At 41.8% G+C, this 21,280-nt stretch overlaps 2 protein-coding genes across 4 annotated transcripts in view; both read left to right on the forward strand.

Annotated features, from left to right (window-relative positions):
- Window positions 1-363: 363 nt before the first annotated feature.
- On the forward strand, window positions 364-1,239 carry LOC310876455 (proteinase-activated receptor 3-like; the record flags this gene model as incomplete). Its single annotated transcript, XM_083789996.1, has 1 exon — window positions 364-1,239. The coding sequence occupies one exon, from the start codon at window positions 364-366 to the stop codon at window positions 1,237-1,239; it is 876 nt and encodes a 291-aa protein (XP_083646122.1).
- A 3,231-nt stretch (window positions 1,240-4,470) lies between these two features.
- The window catches only part of senp6a (SUMO specific peptidase 6a), a 42,821-nt gene continuing 26,011 nt past the window's right edge, over window positions 4,471-21,280 (forward strand). For 2 of the 3 annotated variants that reach the window (XM_083790411.1, XM_083790412.1), the window contains exons 1-8: window positions 4,471-4,554; window positions 8,136-8,226; window positions 9,168-9,228; window positions 10,939-11,057; window positions 12,073-12,195; window positions 13,849-13,869; window positions 15,799-15,869; window positions 21,052-21,149. In XM_083790411.1, the coding sequence (XP_083646537.1) occupies window positions 4,518-4,554; window positions 8,136-8,226; window positions 9,168-9,228; window positions 10,939-11,057; window positions 12,073-12,195; window positions 13,849-13,869; window positions 15,799-15,869; window positions 21,052-21,149 (621 nt within the window). In that variant the 5' untranslated portion in view covers window positions 4,471-4,517. The remainder of the gene's footprint in view (window positions 4,555-8,135; window positions 8,227-9,167; window positions 9,229-10,938; window positions 11,058-12,072; window positions 12,196-13,848; window positions 13,870-15,798; window positions 15,870-21,051; window positions 21,150-21,280) is intronic. The other variant, XM_083790413.1, reaches the window with a different exon arrangement.

Consider the following 21,280-nt stretch of genomic DNA (forward strand, 5'->3'; position numbering starts at 1 on the left):
ATTTTGGTTATTGCCCTATTATTTATTGAATCCTTGTCAAGTGACAACTGATAAAATGAGTGTTTTTATGCAGAAAATAGAACGGTTCCTGTCAGCATCCAAGAGAGCAGAGGCAGAGAAGGCAAAGGGTTTTTAGGGAAACGGATGAAAGTGAATCTTCCCTTGATGTGTACCTTTTGTATATAATCCATTGCTTAGAATATAGACAAATTACAAACTGCTTTAGGGGGAGTATACATTGCTGTGTCTGACAAGAACATTGATCTGATTTTCATTCTCTCATGCTCTATTCTTTGCCCAGACAGATCATCTTTGGTTATTCGGCTGCTGTCCTCCTGTGAGAGCTCACCAAAATCAGCCATCATGGAGGTATTTTACATCAACTCCTCTTTGCTGCTCATCTCTCAAAGACCCATCAACTACAGCCTTGGAGAGAAGACAGAGTACGAGAGCTGCAGACACATGCCAGCTCTCTTATTGTGGTACCTGATTTTACAGGTCATTAACATGTTGCTAGGAATTCCAGCTAACATACTGGTGCTGTGGCTCATTCGCAAGAGCAAGGGGGAATCATCCACCTCGGATATTTTCATCGTGCACTTGGCGGTGCTGGATATCCTTTTCTGTCTCACCATTCCACTGGAGCTCGCCAACAAACTCTATCCGACACCCAGCAGCACCTGGTACGCACTGCACTTCATCTACGGCGTGAAAGACTCCTCGCCCATTTTCCTCTGCTGCATCTGCCTGGACCGCTACATGGCTGTGCTCCACCCCATCACCTTCAGCAAACTGAAGAACCGCCACCACAGAGCCGTCCTGGTCACAGTAGTATGGCTCGTCACTCTGGCATACTCCACCGCCAAGGGAGCGGATGTGATGGTCAATTCTTACAGGGTCTTCACTGCCATGATCCTGGCGGTGTTTGTCTTCATGGTGTTCTGTAACATTGCAATCCTTTGGGCACTCGGGCAGTCGGGGCCCGGGCGCGATGAAAGGCATCCTGTCAAGAAGAGAGCCTTCAAGATGGTTCTCATCATTTTGGCCATCATAGTCTTTAACTACTTTCCACCTGTAGCATTATTCCCTTTCAAGCACTACTTTTCTCCTGATGTGTTCCGTTGCTATATTCACTATATTGCATTTGGATTGATGGACTTCAGCAGTACCATCCAGCCTCTGCTGTATCTGTCCAAGGAGAGGTTGCCAAGGCCTATGTTGCCAAAAATGCCAAAGTAACCTAGAGTCACAGAACTAATTTGGTGAAGCGGCAGTGGCTCAGGGGTAGAGTAGCCTCAAGCCTGTAGAGCGGCTGGATGGGACCTGCAATGTTCCCTTCCCAGTTTGATTATGCGTAATCTGGGGGCCCGCAGGCTCCCCCAGAGTTAGTGTTGACGTGTCCTTGAGCAAGACTCTGAACCATATGCTCTGAGCCTCTGAACCCCTAATTGCTGCTGTGCAGGTTGGTGCCTTGCTAGCTCTGGTCCATAGCTCTAATGCTTCTATGATTTAAATAATGCAGGGCAGAATCATAGAACAGAGCAAGTGCCTTGCATGGTGTATGAATGTGTGTGTGAACTGTGAATGGGTGAATGTATACAGGCTAATGCACAATGTAGGCCTACTGTACGTAAATGTAAATGCATATAAACGCTATATAAATGCATCATTAACCATTTATCCTTATTGCTCTTGTATAAAGAATGATTGTAGAATTTGCAGATGTCGTTTTTTCTATGTTTATTACATTCAAAATGTGTCATAGATATTAAACGAAAGATGCTAAGTTATTCTGAATAGAATTAATATGGTCTCCACACACCGAGCGCAAATTCGGATTTTTAAGCGGCGTTTCTCCATCAATCAAATCAAATCAAATCAATAATCTGTACATTATGTATTTATTATTTTATTTATCTTATTCATTTAAGACATGAAGTATACACAAAAGACAAACTCCACATTGAATTCAAGTACACATTTCAAAATACCTGGTTATGAAGCCATATTAATCAGTTGCAGTAGTCCTATAATCATACATCATACTTTATACCTTAATTAGTCTCGCTTGTACCCTGACTTGCAAATACTTGGTGGCAATAGACATAGCCTATATACCGTATTTCCTGTGTTCTTAGAACATTCATCTTTAAAAGCAGTAGGGCTGGTAAAACAGTTAATTAATGGGCATACTATAGCACCTCACAATATTAATGTAGAATAACATTGGGAATCTTGTAGATCACATTTTTTTACCACATGTTAAAGAGTGTATATGCTATAAAAGCAACTTCATATAATTAAGAATCTATGTGCTGCATTGCCGGTGGTGTGTCCCTCCATCAGAGCCTTCATCATATCCTTGCCTGTGTGCGTCTCAGATGCTTTTTAAGAGGGGAAGACATTTTCTTTGTTGTGGAACAGCTCTTGTCGTTTCAGGTGGGTGGTCAGATCTGCAGACACACAAATGGGCCATACTCCTCCCCTGTAGTGTGCATCCTCACTCCTCAGGTGCAGTTTGTGGCTGTCAGCCAAAGTACATTTACCATGATTGCCATCATTTTCTTCAATTAAACAGGTGGTCAGAATCACCTCTGAAACAAATAAGAACCATACCCCTCCCCTGTGTGTCAGTTGTCAGATGCATTTTGAGGCTGCTATAGCAACCACTGGTGGAATGTGACTATACAACGTACATTTACCATAATTGCTATAATTGTTGATTTAATTAAATCGGTTATATGTGACAATGCCATCCTCACTTGTAGGTGTAATTGGACACAGTATAAGGGTCCCCAAACAGGTACAGGCTCAGAATAAGCAGAACCAGAGGCTGATGTAACCAGAGCGTCATGTTTACTCCACAGAAGCAATAACACAGGTTCACCAGGCTGTAGCTTTGGACCAAAAATAATATTAAATTAAATAAATAAAAATAAATAAAGAGAGAACTGTATCCAAACAATTAATAGCAACATTGGGATGTAGCCTACAAACTAGCGATTATATTGTTTAAATGTATGGTGTTACTACTCCATAACTAATGATGTGGAATACTGTTGAGTAGGTCTAAAATACATTGCATCGCTGCATCCGAGAAACAGCGCCATCTAGTGATTGATATTATTATAGCCTACTCGTGCGTTAAAAAAAGATGAAGAGCCACAAAACACACAAAGCAAAGCATGTGATGTATGTATATATTTGGCCTGACTGTGAAATCGCCGACGGGAAGTTAGTATAAGTGTATGCTAAAATCCACTGACTGTGAGTGATTCGCCAGGCTGACGCACTAGGTTTCATCTCATCAGACAGTCTGTGCCTCTTATTGTCTGAGATGGACGGTCGGTCACTGCATGGTGGTCGTTGAGTGACATTTTTTAAATAAATAAAGCAGTGGCTGGCTGACCATCACCACCGTAGGCTACAGTCAGTGTGACAGTGACGTATGAATCTGATGCTGCTGGATGGTGGTGGCTGCCTGGCTGGTGGTCCTGATACAGAGACTACCAGACTAATAATACTCAATATGTTACTTATTACAAATTACTCCTTAAAAAAGTAATAATATTATATTACATATTACTTGGAATCGAGACTATTATATTATATTACATTACATATTACTATTGCCCCCCTACCCACAAAAAATGACATAAGTCAGCTTCTTTTAGGACTGAATCCAATTGTTTTGAATAATAATAAGAAGATTCACCAATCAGCCTATAGCAGCAGTCTCTTTTTACGAAATGTTTTCAAATGGTGGCCAACAAATCCTGAGTAATATATCTAAAAACCTTGTACCTTACACTACTCTCCTTATGGGTAAAGTAATAATAATATACAGTAATACATTACTAGTAAGTAGTAACTATAGTTGCCCAACTTGCCCAACACTGCAGACTACTGGGACATATGATCTGGTTACTATACCTAAATGTAATGTTGTAAGTGCTAGTTTGTCAGCTTTCACCCTTGTCCATAACAAACCCACTGATGCACCCATTCTATGGGTTTATTCTTTACAGTGAATTGGCTTCTACATGTAAAATTGGGTATTTTGTCCAAAATGTTAATGTTAAATAGTGTATAGGCTACCTTGCATGTTCATCATTATCAGACTTCATTTTCTCCCTCAACGTCTTGTTTGTTTTATTATTATTAATATTATATATGATTAATTCTATTACTATCAGTATTTCAATAGAACATTTAGAGACATACAAATATACGGTACACTTCTATAAAAACCAGGAATCATCATTATAAAGAAAGTAAAAAAGGGGGAAAACATGATGGGGGGTGGGCTCAATTAATTAATAATGTCTTCTTAATTAGTTTTCTACCACTGTTAGGTTCAGGTGGGTGCGCGTGCACGAGCGCGCGCGGACGGTCGAGAGCAGCAGTACGCGCTCGCTCGCTCACGCGCGCGCACAGCACAGTCCTCGACGTCGTCATCGCCCTCCCTGCCCGCTGCTCCTCCTCCTTCGGTCGTACAGGAACATGATGGAGTAAACATGGCTCACAGTCACAATAGAAGCTCTTTCTTTGAAGGTAAGAATTAGGCAAACGTACGGTGCAACAGACAGACAGGCAGGCGGGCAGGCTCGGTGGCGGCCACACGGCGACAAGACGGTAGCGTACCGACCCACCGACCTACCCTTAGGCAATATTATTACACTGTAAAACCAGTGAACATTTTCTGGTTCGCTTCCACACACACACAACACAAAAAAAAGTGTTTGGGTCCAACACGGGAGCGTTAGCTAAGCTAAGCTAAGCGTTAGCAGAGATAGCGTTGACTTCAACGCTATCTGGGCTAACGCTTAGCTTAGCATCGGCTCCTTCCCACCACCCCCGGCGACGGACGGGGTCCACACAGTCGATATTATTATCAACGACGCCGGCTTGACCGCCTCGTTAGGCTCGTTATCCGGAAAGGAGGCGGAGGAGGCCAAGGGCACTTCGAGCTAGGCATTAATGGGGAGGGGGATGTTGAGTAGAAAAAAACAATAATAATAATAAATAAATAAAAACTGGCCTTGCTAAGTGCTGTGTTCGCTGTCATTATAGCGCTGACGTTAGCTAACTGGCTGGCTGTGTACGGACTGTAGACACTAGACAGGGCCTTCCTGTCGCCTGGCTGTGCTTGTAGGCAAGCTAACGTCATGTATATTATAGCAGGTTAATGGCTGTGCCTTTCCAAACATTTTCATGTACGTCAATGGACATTTGAACAGATTTGGAGACCCCAATAAGATAAAGATCTTAGTCGTTGGATCCAGTACATAATCCTACAACAACTGTCTACTGTAGGTGGGGAGAGAAAGCTAACGGTCATCCTTAAACAGTACAGTCTATCATTCTGGATTATATTCTAGCTACTATAGTAATAGTTGGTGAAATTATAGTGAAGTGAACCACTTTAAACGTGGCGTCCCTATTTTGTGAATGCCATTGGGGGGGGGGGGGAAAGCAGATAAAGCTCACAGTGCATTGCATCTCGACACCTGAGCTAATTGTAGATGAGCTATTTGTGAACTATGGCTTAAGTGGTGTTACTAATTTGTCTGGGGACCCCTGGGGGTCCCCAGACTACACTGAGAACCTCTAGTGTATAGCACAACAACCTGAGCTTGTTTAATATATGAATAATAAGCAAACTGCTAATCCACAGTTCGCATATTAATACTAAAGTCCACTTCCGTGCCACAGGCTGGATAATAGATTGGTTTTCTAAGTTTATGGGAAAAATATGTAACCAAAACTACATTGTAAAATCCAGAGTATTCTGGGTCCATTTGGTTACATTTTGCACACACTCAGTGTTACAAATGGATAATGAGCTTGTTTAATATATGAATATAAAGCAAACTGCTAATCCACAGTTCGCATATTAATACTAAAGTCCACTTCCGTGCCACAGGCTGGATAATAGATTGGTTTTCTAAGTTTATGGGAAAAATATGTAACCAAAAATTAATGACCTTAGCTACGGTCTGTCTCTACACCATCATAGCACGAAGTCTCTGTACCTACAAATTCCATTCTGAACAGGATAGGTTGGCAAATGTGCCAATAAATAGGAATCCCGTAGCCTACATCAGATTCTAGAATACTGTCTGCATGTACTACTGCATAATACTAGTTTTGAATTGACCTATAACAGTAGCCATAGTTCATGGCAGGTAATGATGTAGAAGATAAAACAAAGCCGCAGTTACAGTGTTGGTGCTATGGATTTGTACCACCATAGCATACACGGTATGAAAGCCCTCTTTCAGATCCTTCGCACTCCCTCACCGTACTGTAGCTGCATGGGGTAATAGACATACACTGGTAGCCATTGAAGAAGTTCACCTTCTTGCGTTTATCCGCGGCATCTGTGCCACATTTACACAGTATAAAATAAAACTCCACCGTCGTCGGTGCCTTCTGAAGGAGTAGATGGAGCTGAGCAGGAGTATTTCAAGTATGCAGTAAAAACAGTGACGTCTAACAGTAGTAGCTACATCTGTATCTAGGTGAATGTAGGGCAGCGATTGAGGTAATTACTAATTGGGTCTAGATAGTCTTGATCTAGAGGCCTAAACTGCTGGCTTATGGACAGCAGGACTAGTTGATGTTGTTAACCATAACAATTTGAATTTATATTAAGTTTCTTTGAACACAGGGACAATATTATTAAATGTACCCCAAAATGGATAGTTCAGCTTCTAGCTACAGCACTCTTATTCTTCCAACAACATGGATAACAAATGGATTGCATAGCCTATTTTACTGGTCATGGTCATGGATGTAGACTTGTATCTGATATGCAGCTTTGTAAACCTTTGCTTGGATTTCTGAAAACAGCCAGCCTCATAAAATGTCATCATGGCTTGACAAATCTTAATCTTTAAAGTCAAATTGTCAATGCAACTTTCACATTGTTCCCTGAATCCTTGCTAACATGAGAGGTACACTGCAATGACGACGTGCATATTTTTTTAAGTAACGTGAGTCCTCACAGAATATGTTTGTAGGGATTGCCATTTACCAGCAGTAAATATAACATTTCCACATTGTGGCTTAGCACGGGACTAGCTGTCTAGAAGATCATCTGTCTGTCCCTGTGTCTAATGTATTTTTCACATTATGCTTTATACTGTATACTTTAATGTTATAATGTAACATAAGTCAATGGGGCTCTGATTGGGCTGACACTATGCCCACATTTGGAGTCATACGTCATATAGATATGCAATAAACAACTGATGTCATAGATAATTAATGTTACAGGTATAGCAGACAGAAGCAAACTGCTTGAACATTATTAAACTAGCTCTCACCATCTGAGAAACTAATTAACGTGTCTGTTCTGTTTACCATTGAAGTAGCAGGATCAGCATTGATATCAAGCACCACATTTCAATATAATCACTTATTTTATTTCTGAATCTTTGCTATTGTCAAGACAACACGAGCATAATTACTACCACAGTGGCATTGGTGACCACAAAATGCAGCTTATTTTTTTTTAACCAGCCATTTTGGAATGCTAACAACTGTTCATGCTAACATGCAGCTTTATCGGCCACCCTAGCTGTTTTTTAAACCGTGAATTGTACACATTCAGCTGGCAGTGTTCTGCAGTGAGAGCCAAGCAGGGTTATTTGAACATTCCAAACATAGTGTCACAAGGAAATAACCCCAAAGGGGAGGCACTGTCTCAGGAGGCATAGCGGCCGTCTGGGTCTGGGAGCCAGAAGTTTTCTGGTTCAATCCCTGGCTCATCCTCCTGGCTTTGTGTCAAAGTGTCCTTGTCGCGAGAAACTGAACCTCTACTAACTGCTACCGATGATGAGCAGGTTCATGTCGTGCGGCTCGTGCCTATTTGGCTCTACCATCGTGTCAGTCAGTGAATGTGTTGTGTGAATGTAATACACATTGTAAAATGGATGTGTTGTATCATGCTGTATTATAACAACACAAACTATTATATTTAGCCTACAATAAGCCACTCCCGACCTTATGTACAAAAATAATTTAGCTGATGAGTCTGACCCATTGTCTGCTGTGTCATGGATCCTGTTGAACTGACCTGAATGAATCCTGTGTGTTCTCCTTATTCTTAATTGCTGTTCTCATGGAAGCTCTGGAACGAACTGAGGGGAGGCGAGGTGGAGGCTACAAGCACACCTGGGGTTATTCCCTCTCCAATGACAGCGAGGAGACCAGACATGAGTAAGCACTTATCTAGCCTTTATTTTCTGCACCAACCTCTAAAATGCACACACACACACAACACAAACAAACACGCACACCACGCCACGCACCACTGTCCCCCCAGCATGCATTCACTTGCTTTCCGGCACGTACAGTGCATCCATAAATATACTTGTTCTATGATGTTGAGTTTGTATGTCCTCATTACACTTGGATCCTATTTTGTCCCCTCAAGCGTCCTATTTATCTGTGCTGCGTACAGAATAATTCATCATGTGTACTGTGTGTATACTATTTTTATTTTTATTGTCATTGCTCTTATGAATTTCCACAATGAACACAAAGCAATGGGCTGCGATACCAGAATGTCCTGTGAAGCTGGAAAGTTGAGGCAGCAGAGCACTAGACCATTTTCACAAGCCTGAGAGACATTCTTCTGCTTCAGGCTGTACAGTACACACAAAGTACAAAGATTTTCAGCCTGCCGGTTTTAATTGTTCAAACAATGTAAATGTGCCAGATGCACGTCTCCTTAACATTGTGTCGCATGGCACCACAATAGCACTGTTGATGTTTTGCCTAAAGGAATGTAGCCATTTACAGTAGTCTGTCTTCTTTGGAAAGTACCTTGTAGGGATGTAACACATTTGCGAGACAGTACCTACGTACCTATTATCTCTGGTCAGAGCACGCACAGATCACTGTGACCATGAGTAGATAATAAAGAGTGAACATTTTGTTTGATCACATCTCATGTTGCGATTGCAATAACCAACCAAGTTTATCACACGTGGCAATATGTCCACCGCAGCCCTAGTGCGTGCGGCATTCCTATTTCCTGCCTACAATACATGTGATGATGATACATACTAGTGAGGTCAAGGTTAATGCAGAATGTACACATTTAGAATATTGGCACCCCCGCTCATCTTTCCTCTCGTCTCCTCTCTGTCCTCCAGCTTGTCGGTGATGACCATGGAGGAGGTGGAGCGACAGCAGACCTCCCCGGAGGGGAAGAAGGTAACAGGCTATTAGGCGTGCACGATTATGAAATTATGACCGATATCCGATCTCCGATTATTTGCAGGGTCATATCTGCCGATACTGATTCTAACCGATTCCGATATTATACGGATTATGCTGCCTTCAAACATTAGAAATACACAAAACAAAAGCGACAGAGCCATTGACAGTCACATTATTATTGCGTCATCAATATCTGTGAAAATAATCTGGATTTGTTTTAGACCGATCCGATACCGATATGGCATTTGTATAGCCTATTTCGATATGCTACAGATTATATTGTACATCACTACAGGCTATACCTCCTTCACTTCTCCCCAAAGATCTGTTCTACGTTCTGCCTTGTTTGTGGCTGCTGCTCTTCTCTCTGCTTGCTTTCATTCTTTTTCTTTTCTTTCAAGATCTTCGTCTTCTCTACCACATCCTGTCTTCGTTCACTTCCTTGCCGCCTGTTCTCTCTCTCTCTGTTCCATTATCCCTCTTTCTCTCTTTTATTATTCTCCTTTCCTCTTAGTCTCCATCTGCTGCTACCTGTGTCCACCCCCATCCATGACTCACCCTCACTACATCTCTGATCTCTGCTGCTGTTGTCAATCAGGGACGCTCTCTCTCTCTCTCTCTCTCTCTCTCGTTTGTTTGGCTGTTCTATGGATTGTCATCTGTGCCAACCGCATCATTGGCATCTGGTGTCATGGGGCAATTGCACCCTGGAGGTCCAATGCACAGCTGGCAGCACTGGCACTGACTCATTCTCTATGGGGGGTTGTCCTTGTGGTTCACGAGGTGGAGGCGATGGTGTTATTTGGGAGTAGTAGTACATTGTATTCCATTTATGTCGTATTATATTTTACACTAGGAGTGTAGCAACCAAAAAGTAAGTAAGCCATTGAATTCAATTTAGTTCAGTATGAAAGTCAAATTTAGATTCGCTTAAGTTGAGATAGTTAATCCAACAAACTGAAATCTATGAAAGGAAATCTATTAAAAAGGTTGATCTGCGACACAATTTATACAATGTGTGTTGTGGGTTCCTGCTTCATCTCTCTCTCAGCTAAGGGGTCATTGGGCTGAAATTAGTGTTATGATCGGCTAGGCCTGAAAAGCTAACCCCTTTTTTATCATACATTACACATACAATACATGTGGTAGTATGTGGATCGAGCTGTTATATTTGTCTCACTTTTCACAAAGGAAATCTACTAGTTGGTTGGAAGTAGTGCTGCACAATTAATTGAAAAAAGACCGAGATCTAGATTCAGACAATCTCATTTCTAAATTTGAGCAAGAATCGTGCAGCACTTTGGCTGTCCAGTTAATTTTAGCTACAAGAGGCTTTAAGAGAGAGGTTTAAGTCGAGCACTTTGATGTCGTCTCACTGCCACATTTTGAATGTAGTAATGTCAGCAACTAGAGACGGACTAAAGACAATAAATATCTTCATGGTAAAAACTTGGAATCGTGTGAAAATCGTAACCTCAATTTCCGGTGTGGCACCGGAAAATGTATTGACTGTAGTAGCGTCCATGAACGCTGACTCAGACTTACACCAGGAAACTATGTGTTTTCCTGCATGGTAACGGCTTTACTCACTTTATCACACTGTATATTATATTAAACAGATGTGTGCTCTAACCGTAATGGTTTCTTTCCAAGCAGATGCCTCTGCTGCGTTAAGTAATCTGTTTCTCTCTCTCTCTCTGCCAGTCTCCATCCCTTAGGCACTTCTTGGCGTCGGATCCCTTGAGAACGTATGAAAGAGGGACAAACAATCACAGTAGGCCTCTCAACAAACTAGCACCTGGCAACTTTGGCAAGAGACTCGGGTATGACATGCAAGGATTGCCTAGATCTGTGTTTGTTGCTTTCACGCGTCATTATGGATTACAGTTCTCAGTCTGATTTCACTCATCTGGATTTCATAGAAGCCAGCATGCCTTCTATGGAAGCATGTTGTGCAACGATAATAGCCGATATACAAGCTCTCAATGCGTCACTAGATAGGCTATTTTGGGTCATTATTTTTTAGATTAGAGCATTTGAAGTGGTCAAACTAGCAATCTGTTCAGAAGCATCATCCATAGATTGTTAATACTCTCGGATATTTCATATAAAAGTCAAAGCCTCAGTCTGATTCCTTCACCTAGTTGGCTGTATGTATGAAGAACTGCAGGAACAGTGTTACTAAAACATCATAATGTTACATATTGTGTTAATTGTTTAGGACTTAGCGCTAGTGTAGGATTTGATAATGTTTCGTAATTCACAAATCGCACATTAGGACTTTGAAATACAAACATTTTCAGTCGTGAGATATGGAACCGATGAGAATTTCACATTAACCCATTCTGACCTGAGATCAGATTTAAAAAATGTCTTCTACATCCTGACAGTTTTCTGAAAAAGCTATGTTTCTACGTCAGTCGTTCTTCGATTTTTCAAAAATAGCAGACCTACAAGCTCATAGCGCGCCACCGAGTGGCGCGCTATGAGCTTGTAGATCTGCTATTTTTCAATAGCTAAAGCATAACATAATGCTAACACCAAAAGGGGTGCCCGCCCAAAATGGGTTAAGGACCTAGTGAAATGAAAAAAGTTTTTTACACTTTTAGACCATTATCTGTGGCCATCATATGGGCATACAGTACGTAACAATGGATGCCAAAACAATGGGAACATTTACATTGTTGTGTATTTTTTTATCAAAAGTCCATAATTTCTTTTTATTTCACGCACATTTTTATTTTCCATTTCACCTGGTCTTAATGTACCAAAATAAATGTTTTTCTATTGTGACTATATCAGCTGTGTCTGACAGACCATTTGTTACTCTTTTTGCAGTGATCTCCCAGAACCGGCTATCCATAACAGAAACAACTATTGCATCGTCAGTCACACTCACACGCCAGGTGTCGTCCTACAAGGACGCAACTTTCAACACGCAATAAGGAAACCAGTCCAAAGGTGAAAATACAGGTCACTCAGTCGGGTTCAATCTGGGGTTTGTGTTTGTGTTTGTACATGTATATATATTGTATGTATTGTATATTGACCATTGGTATCCGAGTAGTATCAGGATCTTGGCGTGAAATCACACATTTTGCCTACACGTAGGCTACTGCATAGGAGAGTGCAATGAATGTTGGTGGTTGTGACACATATTTTGAGCATAGAGGTATGCTCATGCATAAAATGAGTGGCAGATCGAGTTTAATGTAATTTAATGCAATCAAATAGGACGTTTCTGTAAAAAAGTTGATCCCCCCCCCCACTCAGTAGGCGTTAACTTCCGGGTATGATGATGATGTCACGACGTCACGTGCATTCTGCTCTATTCATTGTTTCTCCTATGTATTGTTATCTCTGAGCACGCACAAATAACCCATTCTGACCTGAGATCAGATTCATACGAGGTTTCCACTGGACACACACTGGTCTGATTAACCCATTCTGACCTGAGATCAGATTCTAAAAATGTCAGTCGTTCATCGATTAAAAAAAAAATAGCAGACCTACAAGCTCGTAGCGTGCCACTCGGTGGCGCGCTATGAGCTTGTAGATCTGCTATTTTTCAATAGATAAAGCATAACATGATGCTAACACCAAAATGGGTTCCCGTTCAGAATGGGTTAAATTCCAAATCAACTGCAAGATTGTTTTGGCAATAAATGTTTGAATATTATGTGAATATTCTCCATTTATAACAAGTCCAGGGTCAATTTTATTTTCAGAAAACCATATTGCTTCAACTCGGGTTAGTTAACTTACCTGAGTTACCGGAGCATATCAGCATTTTGAATCAAGTTAACATCAGGTATCCGGGTATAATGTCGACAATCGACATTGAAGCAAATCAACATTCTTCACTGATAAGGAGGATTATCATTTTCTGCTGAACTTGACAAAAAAGTCAACTTAGACTTCACTCCATTACATAGACCAGTGGTTTTCAACCCTTTTCATGTCAAGGCCAATTATTTATTCTGCATTTGAGCCATGGACGACCATTTGATGACATCTAGCCTCTCAGCCAAAACCAAAGAATATTTTTGTCCACAATTCCATGATGTAAATTAAGTAATGCAGATGTTTAACAATTTAACTCTTGAGAGCGTGAAATGAAATCAATGGACCCGTACTTCATTTGGTTTCATTTTACGCTCTCAAGATCTATAGGGGTCCATTTGGTTACTAACTCTCCATAATGTAGCTGCATGGGACCACCTGGAACCCCCTCAAGGACCACTGGTTGAAAACCACTGACATAGACTGCTGAGTGCTGACTGCAAGGCCTCCCAAAAAGAACAGATTATTATTATTTAGTACCACTGTATGAACTTCATTCTAGGGGGAACACTGAACATTGTTTTTTAAATGCCCATGCAATTTTAAGATGGTTTTGAGCCTTTGTCAATATAATTGGGGCTTGGGAATATGGGATCAATAAAAGCAAATGAAAGGTTACATTCATACATCTTCAATTTAAACCCATGTCTGTCAAACAAGTACTGTACATTTAAATGTTGCCAAAAACACGGGTGGAGAGAGACTTTGCTTTAAGTGTAGACCACTAAATGCTTTAGTGAAACAAGACTCTTCTTTTTGTTCTTTTTTAAGCAGCCTTGACTTTAAGGAAAGGTAAGCAGTCACTCTTGAGCCCCTTGCTTGGCTCAGAACTGGAATGCGAGCCATTGCATGCCATGCACTTTTTGATATACTCTCTCTCCGTCTTAAAAATAATACAAATAAATATTATACACACGCACACAGAGTATAACATTTTTATGTATAACTTTTTTGTGTGTGTCTCTTAGTTTGTACATTGACCTTTTGAGCTGCATGCTGATTTCTTCTTGCCACCTTTTTGTTATGGCACTTGTGGCTGGCCATGGGCCTGGAAGGGATTTTGCTTTCTCTCCGTTAGTCAAAGCTTATTTCTATAGAGTGTATTGTTCAGTATGTGAGTTTAGGCTAATGATATATTCATACATGCGATTAAAAACATTGCATTACAACATTATAGCTGTTTGTGATTTGGAAATGGGTAGTTTATGTTTTCTTTACAGTATATACAGTATCTGTATCAGAGTTTTAAACAGTACAGACATGCTGTACTTTATCTGAGTTTTAACCCATTCTGAACGGGAACCCATTTTGGTGTTAGCATCATGTTATGCTTTAGCTATTGAAAAATAGCAGATCTACAAGCTCGTATCGCGCCACCGAGTGGCGCGATACGAGCTTGTAGGTCTGCTATTTTTGAAAAATCGAAGAACGACTGACATTTCTAGAATCTGATCTCAGGTCAGAATGGGTTGATCATACCCAGTGTGTGTCCAGTGGAAACCTCGTATGAATCTGATCTCAGGTCAGAATGGGTTAAAAGGTACAGACAATAAGAGTGTGTCTGTAGTACTGGCTTTAGTGCATGTTATCGCTGACATCTCTAACCAACCTTTGGCCTGATCCTAATTGCGAAATACTGTAGTTTGGCCTGACACGACTAATTATCATACATTTTAGGCCCGACCCGGACCTAAAACGTTGTGTCTGGTTTGGGCAGAATTTGAGAACATAACAGAATTATTTTTATTTTTATTAAAAAAAAAATGCAATACATTATTTTACTAAGGAGTCCGAGGCCCAACCCGGCCCTACTGATTAAGCATACATTTTAGGCCCTGCCCGAAAATGTCGGATCGGGCCAGGTTCGGGCAGAATTTGAGAACTATCAAGAATATAGGATTTTATTTCTGCCACTATGCCCATGTTTACCCTGTTTTTAATTACATGATTTGGGTTTATTTTCTGTACACAGGGGGTTTATAGTCGGTACTCAACTATTGACAGTTTTATTTAATGTTCTGGCTTATTTTCTTTTAACGCATTTAGACCAGAGGCAGTTTTTTATGAAAGACAACCTAAAACCTGAGGTCTTAATGAGAAATTTCACAGAATTGAATCCGGGAATCTGGATGGAATCCGGAAAAGTACAGAAAAAGACTACAAAACTACATGCAGACATGCACGCTTTCCCGGCTTCAGAGATAAAGCAACCCTGCCACGGCACCCGGTCTAAAGGTCCTTTCAAACGGGCAGCGATTAACACGCCTAGTAATTCATTTTCAATGAGACGTACCCGCGTTTTTTTTGTACACGCAGAGAAGTCAAGCGGCGACAATGCAAGCGTATTTATTTATGTGAGTGCGGTCCCGTGAAATTGTCGCGTGCATGCTCGTGTCGTGCACAAGGCTTACCAGAATTCTGTTCTGGTTCTTTTTTTTTACGCTTGCGTTGGCGCGCCCCTCATGAGCAGACCTGTCGTTGATCCAGGCAACAACGTCTGCGTTAATCCATGCCAGTTTGAAAGTACCTTTAAGGGGTAAATAACGTGGCCATGTTAGCCCGTCTAAATGGGTTAACGTTGACCAGGAAATCCGCAAAACCAACCAAAAAAAATGAAGACCTGGAAACGTAACAGCAGTTTGCAAAACTAGGTCAATTGAATTGAACATACTATTTGCTGAGTCTTGCTAACCAATATCATCATTTCTTTTACCCTTCCAGAAATAACTTCTGCCCTACGCAGCAAGCAGTTGAAGTGGACAGCATTGTGCTCACCTGTCCAGATATAACAAGTAAGCAGCATCCACATTCATGAGAAAGTCACCACATCTTGTTTGTGAAAGTTGAGTGTAATTCTCTGTTTAGGGTGGTTGACAATTTGCAGCAAGCAAACAAACAAGCATTTCAGGGAGAACACGGTGTTCCTGTGTGTGCACGTGAAGCACGTGCAGGTTTTGTACATGTGTTTGTGCATCTGTGTGCGTGCGTGCACGTACTGTGTATGAGAACAAATGCAGTATACTGTATGTACTGTGGTGTCGATACACGTGTCCCTGCTGTGTGTGCTCTGTAGCATTGACGGGCACATTTTGTGGCTTTGTTTGCGGGGCTGCGGATCTGGGCAGAGTCTCCTGCCTGCTGTCTGCCAGAGAGGGGGATCAGAGCCCTCTCAGATTAATCCACAAAGCCCCTGAGAGAGGAAGGAGGAGTATCCATGCCTTTCTGCCTCCTTCCATCTCCCTGTCTGCCTCTTATTTCCCTACCCCCCGTCTTCCTCTTTTCCTTCTCTATCTCTATACCTGTCTCCCTGCTTCTGTGTCGTATGCCTGCCTGCCTGCCTTCTCTGCTCCCTCTGTCTTTCTCTCTACCTTCCTCTCTGTCCTTCCCTAAGTCCCCGTCTCCTTCCCCTCCCCTCTGTGCCTGCTTCCCTTTCACCCTGGCAGCAGCATCAGATGAGCAAAGAGAGGACGGCTCATCACACACTCGCATAGACAAGCTTAATACGGCTGTGTATAGCTTTGCCAAGTCTCTGAATCCAGGAAATGATTAGAGGATTTCTGTCCAAAAGTGACCTTGGTGACGAGCCTTATTTAATCATCATCTCAACATCTTTGAGTATTTTCTTTCTTTTTATGAACAAAAACTGGAAGCGAAAGAGTAGCTGAAAATGCAAGGAAGTCATACGATGTGAGCAATTTGTGTGGCCTTCCAATATGCTATTGGGCAATTTGATTTCTTGGAGCACAAGGTTAAAAGTTGAGTTGATAATGAGGGGTGACATCTTGGAGGAATTTCAGAAACTCTGGCACACAGAAACTACTCAATGCATTTAGGCTAATCCATGGTGGGCCTTCACAGACGGGCAGCTCTTTGAAGTTGGTTTCTCTTAGTTTGTAATACTTTAACTAAACTACTGCTGAAGTTTGTCCATTTATATTTTGTATTTAATACATTCTGAGTAGCCAATTGTGTTTTACCCCGTTTTCTCCCGTCTAGTCTCAAGTATAGTTGTGCCAAATGGATCTTTATGATCCATAGGGTTCCATTTGTAGCTCTAAGAGGTAAACACATTCAGCAGTCAAATGATTATCACTGAACGTGAAGGACCATGACAGATACCTGTTAACACATTTGGTGTCTCATCCTATAAATTAATTATGCCGGGCGCTCATGACCAGTAGACTCGTATAAAGTCAAAGTCGTACGATTTGTCACACACGTTACCACAGTGAAATTTGTTATCCGCATTTGACCCATCTCTTGGAGTGGTGAGCCGCAGCCGTGGAATCATTTGATTAGTTGATTTGGCGTTTGATATCGCTATAAGAAAGCCTCGCTGTGTTTCATCTTTACAATTTACAATTTAGGCATTTAGCAGACGCTCTTAATCCAGAGCGACTTACAAAAATCAAGAACAAAAGCATGGGAATACATCACAAAAGCATTTATCATAAAACATGCGTAAGCTAAGAAAGTAACAGTGGAATATCTATATTATGAGACTATACATATAAACTATATATATATACTACTATGCTATACATATGTACTATGGCGTGCTATGACTATATACAATGCAATTATAGTGCCGTCTACATAACATGCTATAAGTCTGTATCAGGTGCTATCTAAGTCTACAGAAATGCTATCTAAGGGGGGTAGGGTAAGTGCTATGGGCCATGATGGAGTCTAAAAAGGTGGGTTTTCAGACTACGGCGGAAGATTGGGAGTGATGCTGCAGTTCTGACTGCAATGGGAAGTGCAGAAGTTTTGGAGCCAGAAGGGAGAAGAGTTTGGGACGTGTGGAGCGTTGTCCCGGCATTTTAGTGAGGGTACTTCCAGCTTCCCTGCGTTGGCTGATCTGAGTGCGCGGGAGGGTTTGTAGGGTTCAATCATACTTGCAAGATATGGGGGAGCCATACCTTTGGTTGCCTTGAATGCCAGCATCAGAGTTTTGTATTCTGTGCGGGCAGCGACCGGGAGCCAGTGGAGGGAGCGGAGCAGGGGGGAGACATGGAATCGCTCTGGTTGCTACGGAGGCTTGCTAAGGCCTCGCCAGCACTGCTTCTGTTTCTTCATAGCTTCTGTATTAGCCGCAGCCTTTGCACGCTCTTTTCTCCGAAACTACGTCGCTGTCCGTGGTTTTGAACAAATCGCCGATGTTCGGAGGTCATTTGTGAATATCTGGTGATCGCGATTGGAACATTGGCGTTTTCTAGAGCAAGAATTGGCCTATTTTAGCTCGCTAGCATTAACACTAATAATATAGCATCCAAGATGGAACCCAAAACCGGATGTGCGTCATACTAAAACAGATTCTGACCACCACTTCCGTCCACCAGGTGGCACTCAATGTGCACGGAGCCTGCCAGAAGCGTAGAAAGCATAGATTAACTTTAGTCTTAGTTAACAGCGTAGCCTACGTTTTCTAGGCTTTATATTCTTTGATCCATGTTTTGATCGGATCGCATCGATAGCTGTCTCTCATTAGCATCCCAGTGTAAAGTCAGGTAAATAAATGCCAGAGGTGGGACAAAAATTGAATCTTTTTGTTTCTCAACTGATTCTGATAGAAAATTAGGTCTACTAGCCAGGATAAAAAAAAATCTACCCTAATCTGCTCACTGCTAATACCCTAAATTTGCCTTAATCCAAGATGGCCCTATTGATAACCTATTATAAATCAATATTTTCTACATTTCATTATGCTTTAAGTAGCATGTGACGTGTCAAACTAGGGGGTTTTCATGATTCTGAATCTATTCCAAGCATTAGTTTTGCATGAAAAAGTGGCTATGGCAGAATTTAGCCCAAGGAATGTTTTCGTGCAGAAACAAATGCTTAGAATGGATTCAGAATCCTGAATAACCCCTAGTTTGACATGTCACATGCTACTTAAAGCATAATGAAATTTAGAAAATATTAGCTTATAATAGGTTATCAATGGTGGCATCTTGGATTAAAACAAATTGTGAGCAGATTAGGGTAGATTTTTTATCCTGGCTAGTAGACCTAATGTCCTGTCAGAATCAGTTGAGAAACAAAATTATAACATTTTGTCCAAACTGAGTGGATCTTTTATTTGAAGATGCGCGCGCATCTTTCCGACAGCAGGCACTGTGATACTCGCGGCCGGGTTTTTTTTGCACCGAGCGAGAGAACAACCGGTCAAGACACCACACACAGCATTACGTCATCGTAACATTGGGTTACGGATATTTGGCTCTTCAACATAAGGGTTGAAAGTGATAGATGGTGAAGCGATAAATAGATTAATAAATCCTGGCGGTTAAACGGCTAACAGCAAAAAGCATGAGGATATAGTCCATAAACATTGAATATACTGTAATGAGTAGGCTATATCTACAGTGAATATGAATGTGCAGACAGTCTATCAACCATGAATAGGAGTAAGTCTCATTATCCTTAGTTGTCTAGTAGACTTAGTACATTGCCTTTTAATATGTATTTATTTTTCTGTATGTGTCTGCCTCTCCCCCTAAACACATCTCAGAGTACACACACATTTGCACTTTTTTTGTTTTATCAACTCTTCAAGACCAAATGAAATGGCTTTTCACTACCATATTGTGATATGTGAGATTATTTCTTATTGAAACGGGCTGTGTGCTTCTCAACAAATGATAGCCGCGATGGAGGCAGTAGGAGAGTGTTGTTCATTGACTGATAGGGGATTCACACTGAGTCCATTTGATTCAAACTGTTCCCAAATACGGTTGCCTGGTCCCCTCTGGCCATGATTCACAATTTCACATTGGCCTTGATTCTTCTGCACCCGAGTACACTTCATTCAATTGTATTCAATGCTTTCACATTGCATCGATCTGTATCCGAGTACACTTAAATCGGTCCCGATGCGGTTCCGGGAACGGTTGGGTGATCCGCTCCCGGGAACGGTACGCAGCATTCACACTACCACAACATCTGCCAAGTGGTCCTGAGTGCGCATCCGGGACCATAGTGTGATGTGAATCCCCTATGAGTCGGTCAGTGCAACATGTTTAGTTCGTTCAGCTGACTGTCCAGTCCCCTCGGGCTATGAGATTGATAGGCAATTCACTCTGAGACGGACTGAATCCGTTTCATTGGAACCGTTTCCGAATACGGTTGCCTGGTCCCCGATGGCCATGATTCACATTGCCCGAGATTCAACAGTGCACCCGGGTACACTTGCATAACACACTTTAATCCTCCAGATTGCGGTGTGCTTGATGGCTGGCACGCCCGGACAATGACCATCAACTCTGCGACATTGTCTCAAATAAATCCAGACACACTGAATTGCCTCTTTGGCTCTTTGCCGTTATACTACTTCACTGTCAGCCTGCCTGCTATTCACTGTCAGTCAGTTCTGTGCTCCAGTGTCGTGTTTGATATTAGTTTGCTATGGATTCTACTTTAGCATTATTAATTTGTTTTACTTTGGAAACTATGCCAAGCAAAGCCCAAGAGCCACGTGTAGTCTGCAGAATAAGATCAGCGAGTACTGCGGTGCTGCGTGTATACGCAGATTCAACAGGAGACGGACGCTGTTGAGAAATGATGCTTGGCTCGTCGACTAGAGATTATGTCACGTTCTTAAAAGAAAACAGTCCACTTCCTTCTTTAGGTACGCATGCATTCACATTGGAACGATCCGTATCTGAATACAGTTCAACGGTCCAGAGACCCGCCCCCCATGCGCTCCCGGGGACGGTTGGGCGATCCGCTCCCGGGAACGGTACGCATCATTCACACTACCACAACATCTGCCAAGTGGTCCCGAGTGCGCACCCGGGACCATAGTGTGAATCGCTCCTGAAACTCTCAAAGCTCTTGTCCTGCGCTATGAGACAGTGTAAAATCACGTTCTGATTCGTCTGCTTCTGAGTTTTCACCTAACAAACACCATAACACTATTGATATTAATGCAGACCTGTCGTTGTGTCTGTTCCGTCCCTCCCTCCCTGCTAGATGAAGATCACTTGAACATAAAGCGACGTGTCCCACAGAAGAGGAAGCCCCTCCTAGAAGGCTGCAGTGGTTTCCCCTCTGCTATTAAACCTACACTGGTAAGATCACAACACCAGTAATAAACATATATTGGTTTACATTGGGTAATACAAAAAGTGATTTTCTTTGGTTAAAATAAGTGTTAAAAAGCTCTATATTGTGATTGTACTCATTGCTATAGGGTGTTTGT

The sequence above is a fragment of the Protomyctophum parallelum genome (genome assembly GCF_964188405.1).
Source record: "Protomyctophum parallelum genome assembly, chromosome: 19".
NCBI lineage: Eukaryota > Metazoa > Chordata > Actinopteri > Myctophiformes > Myctophidae > Protomyctophum > Protomyctophum parallelum.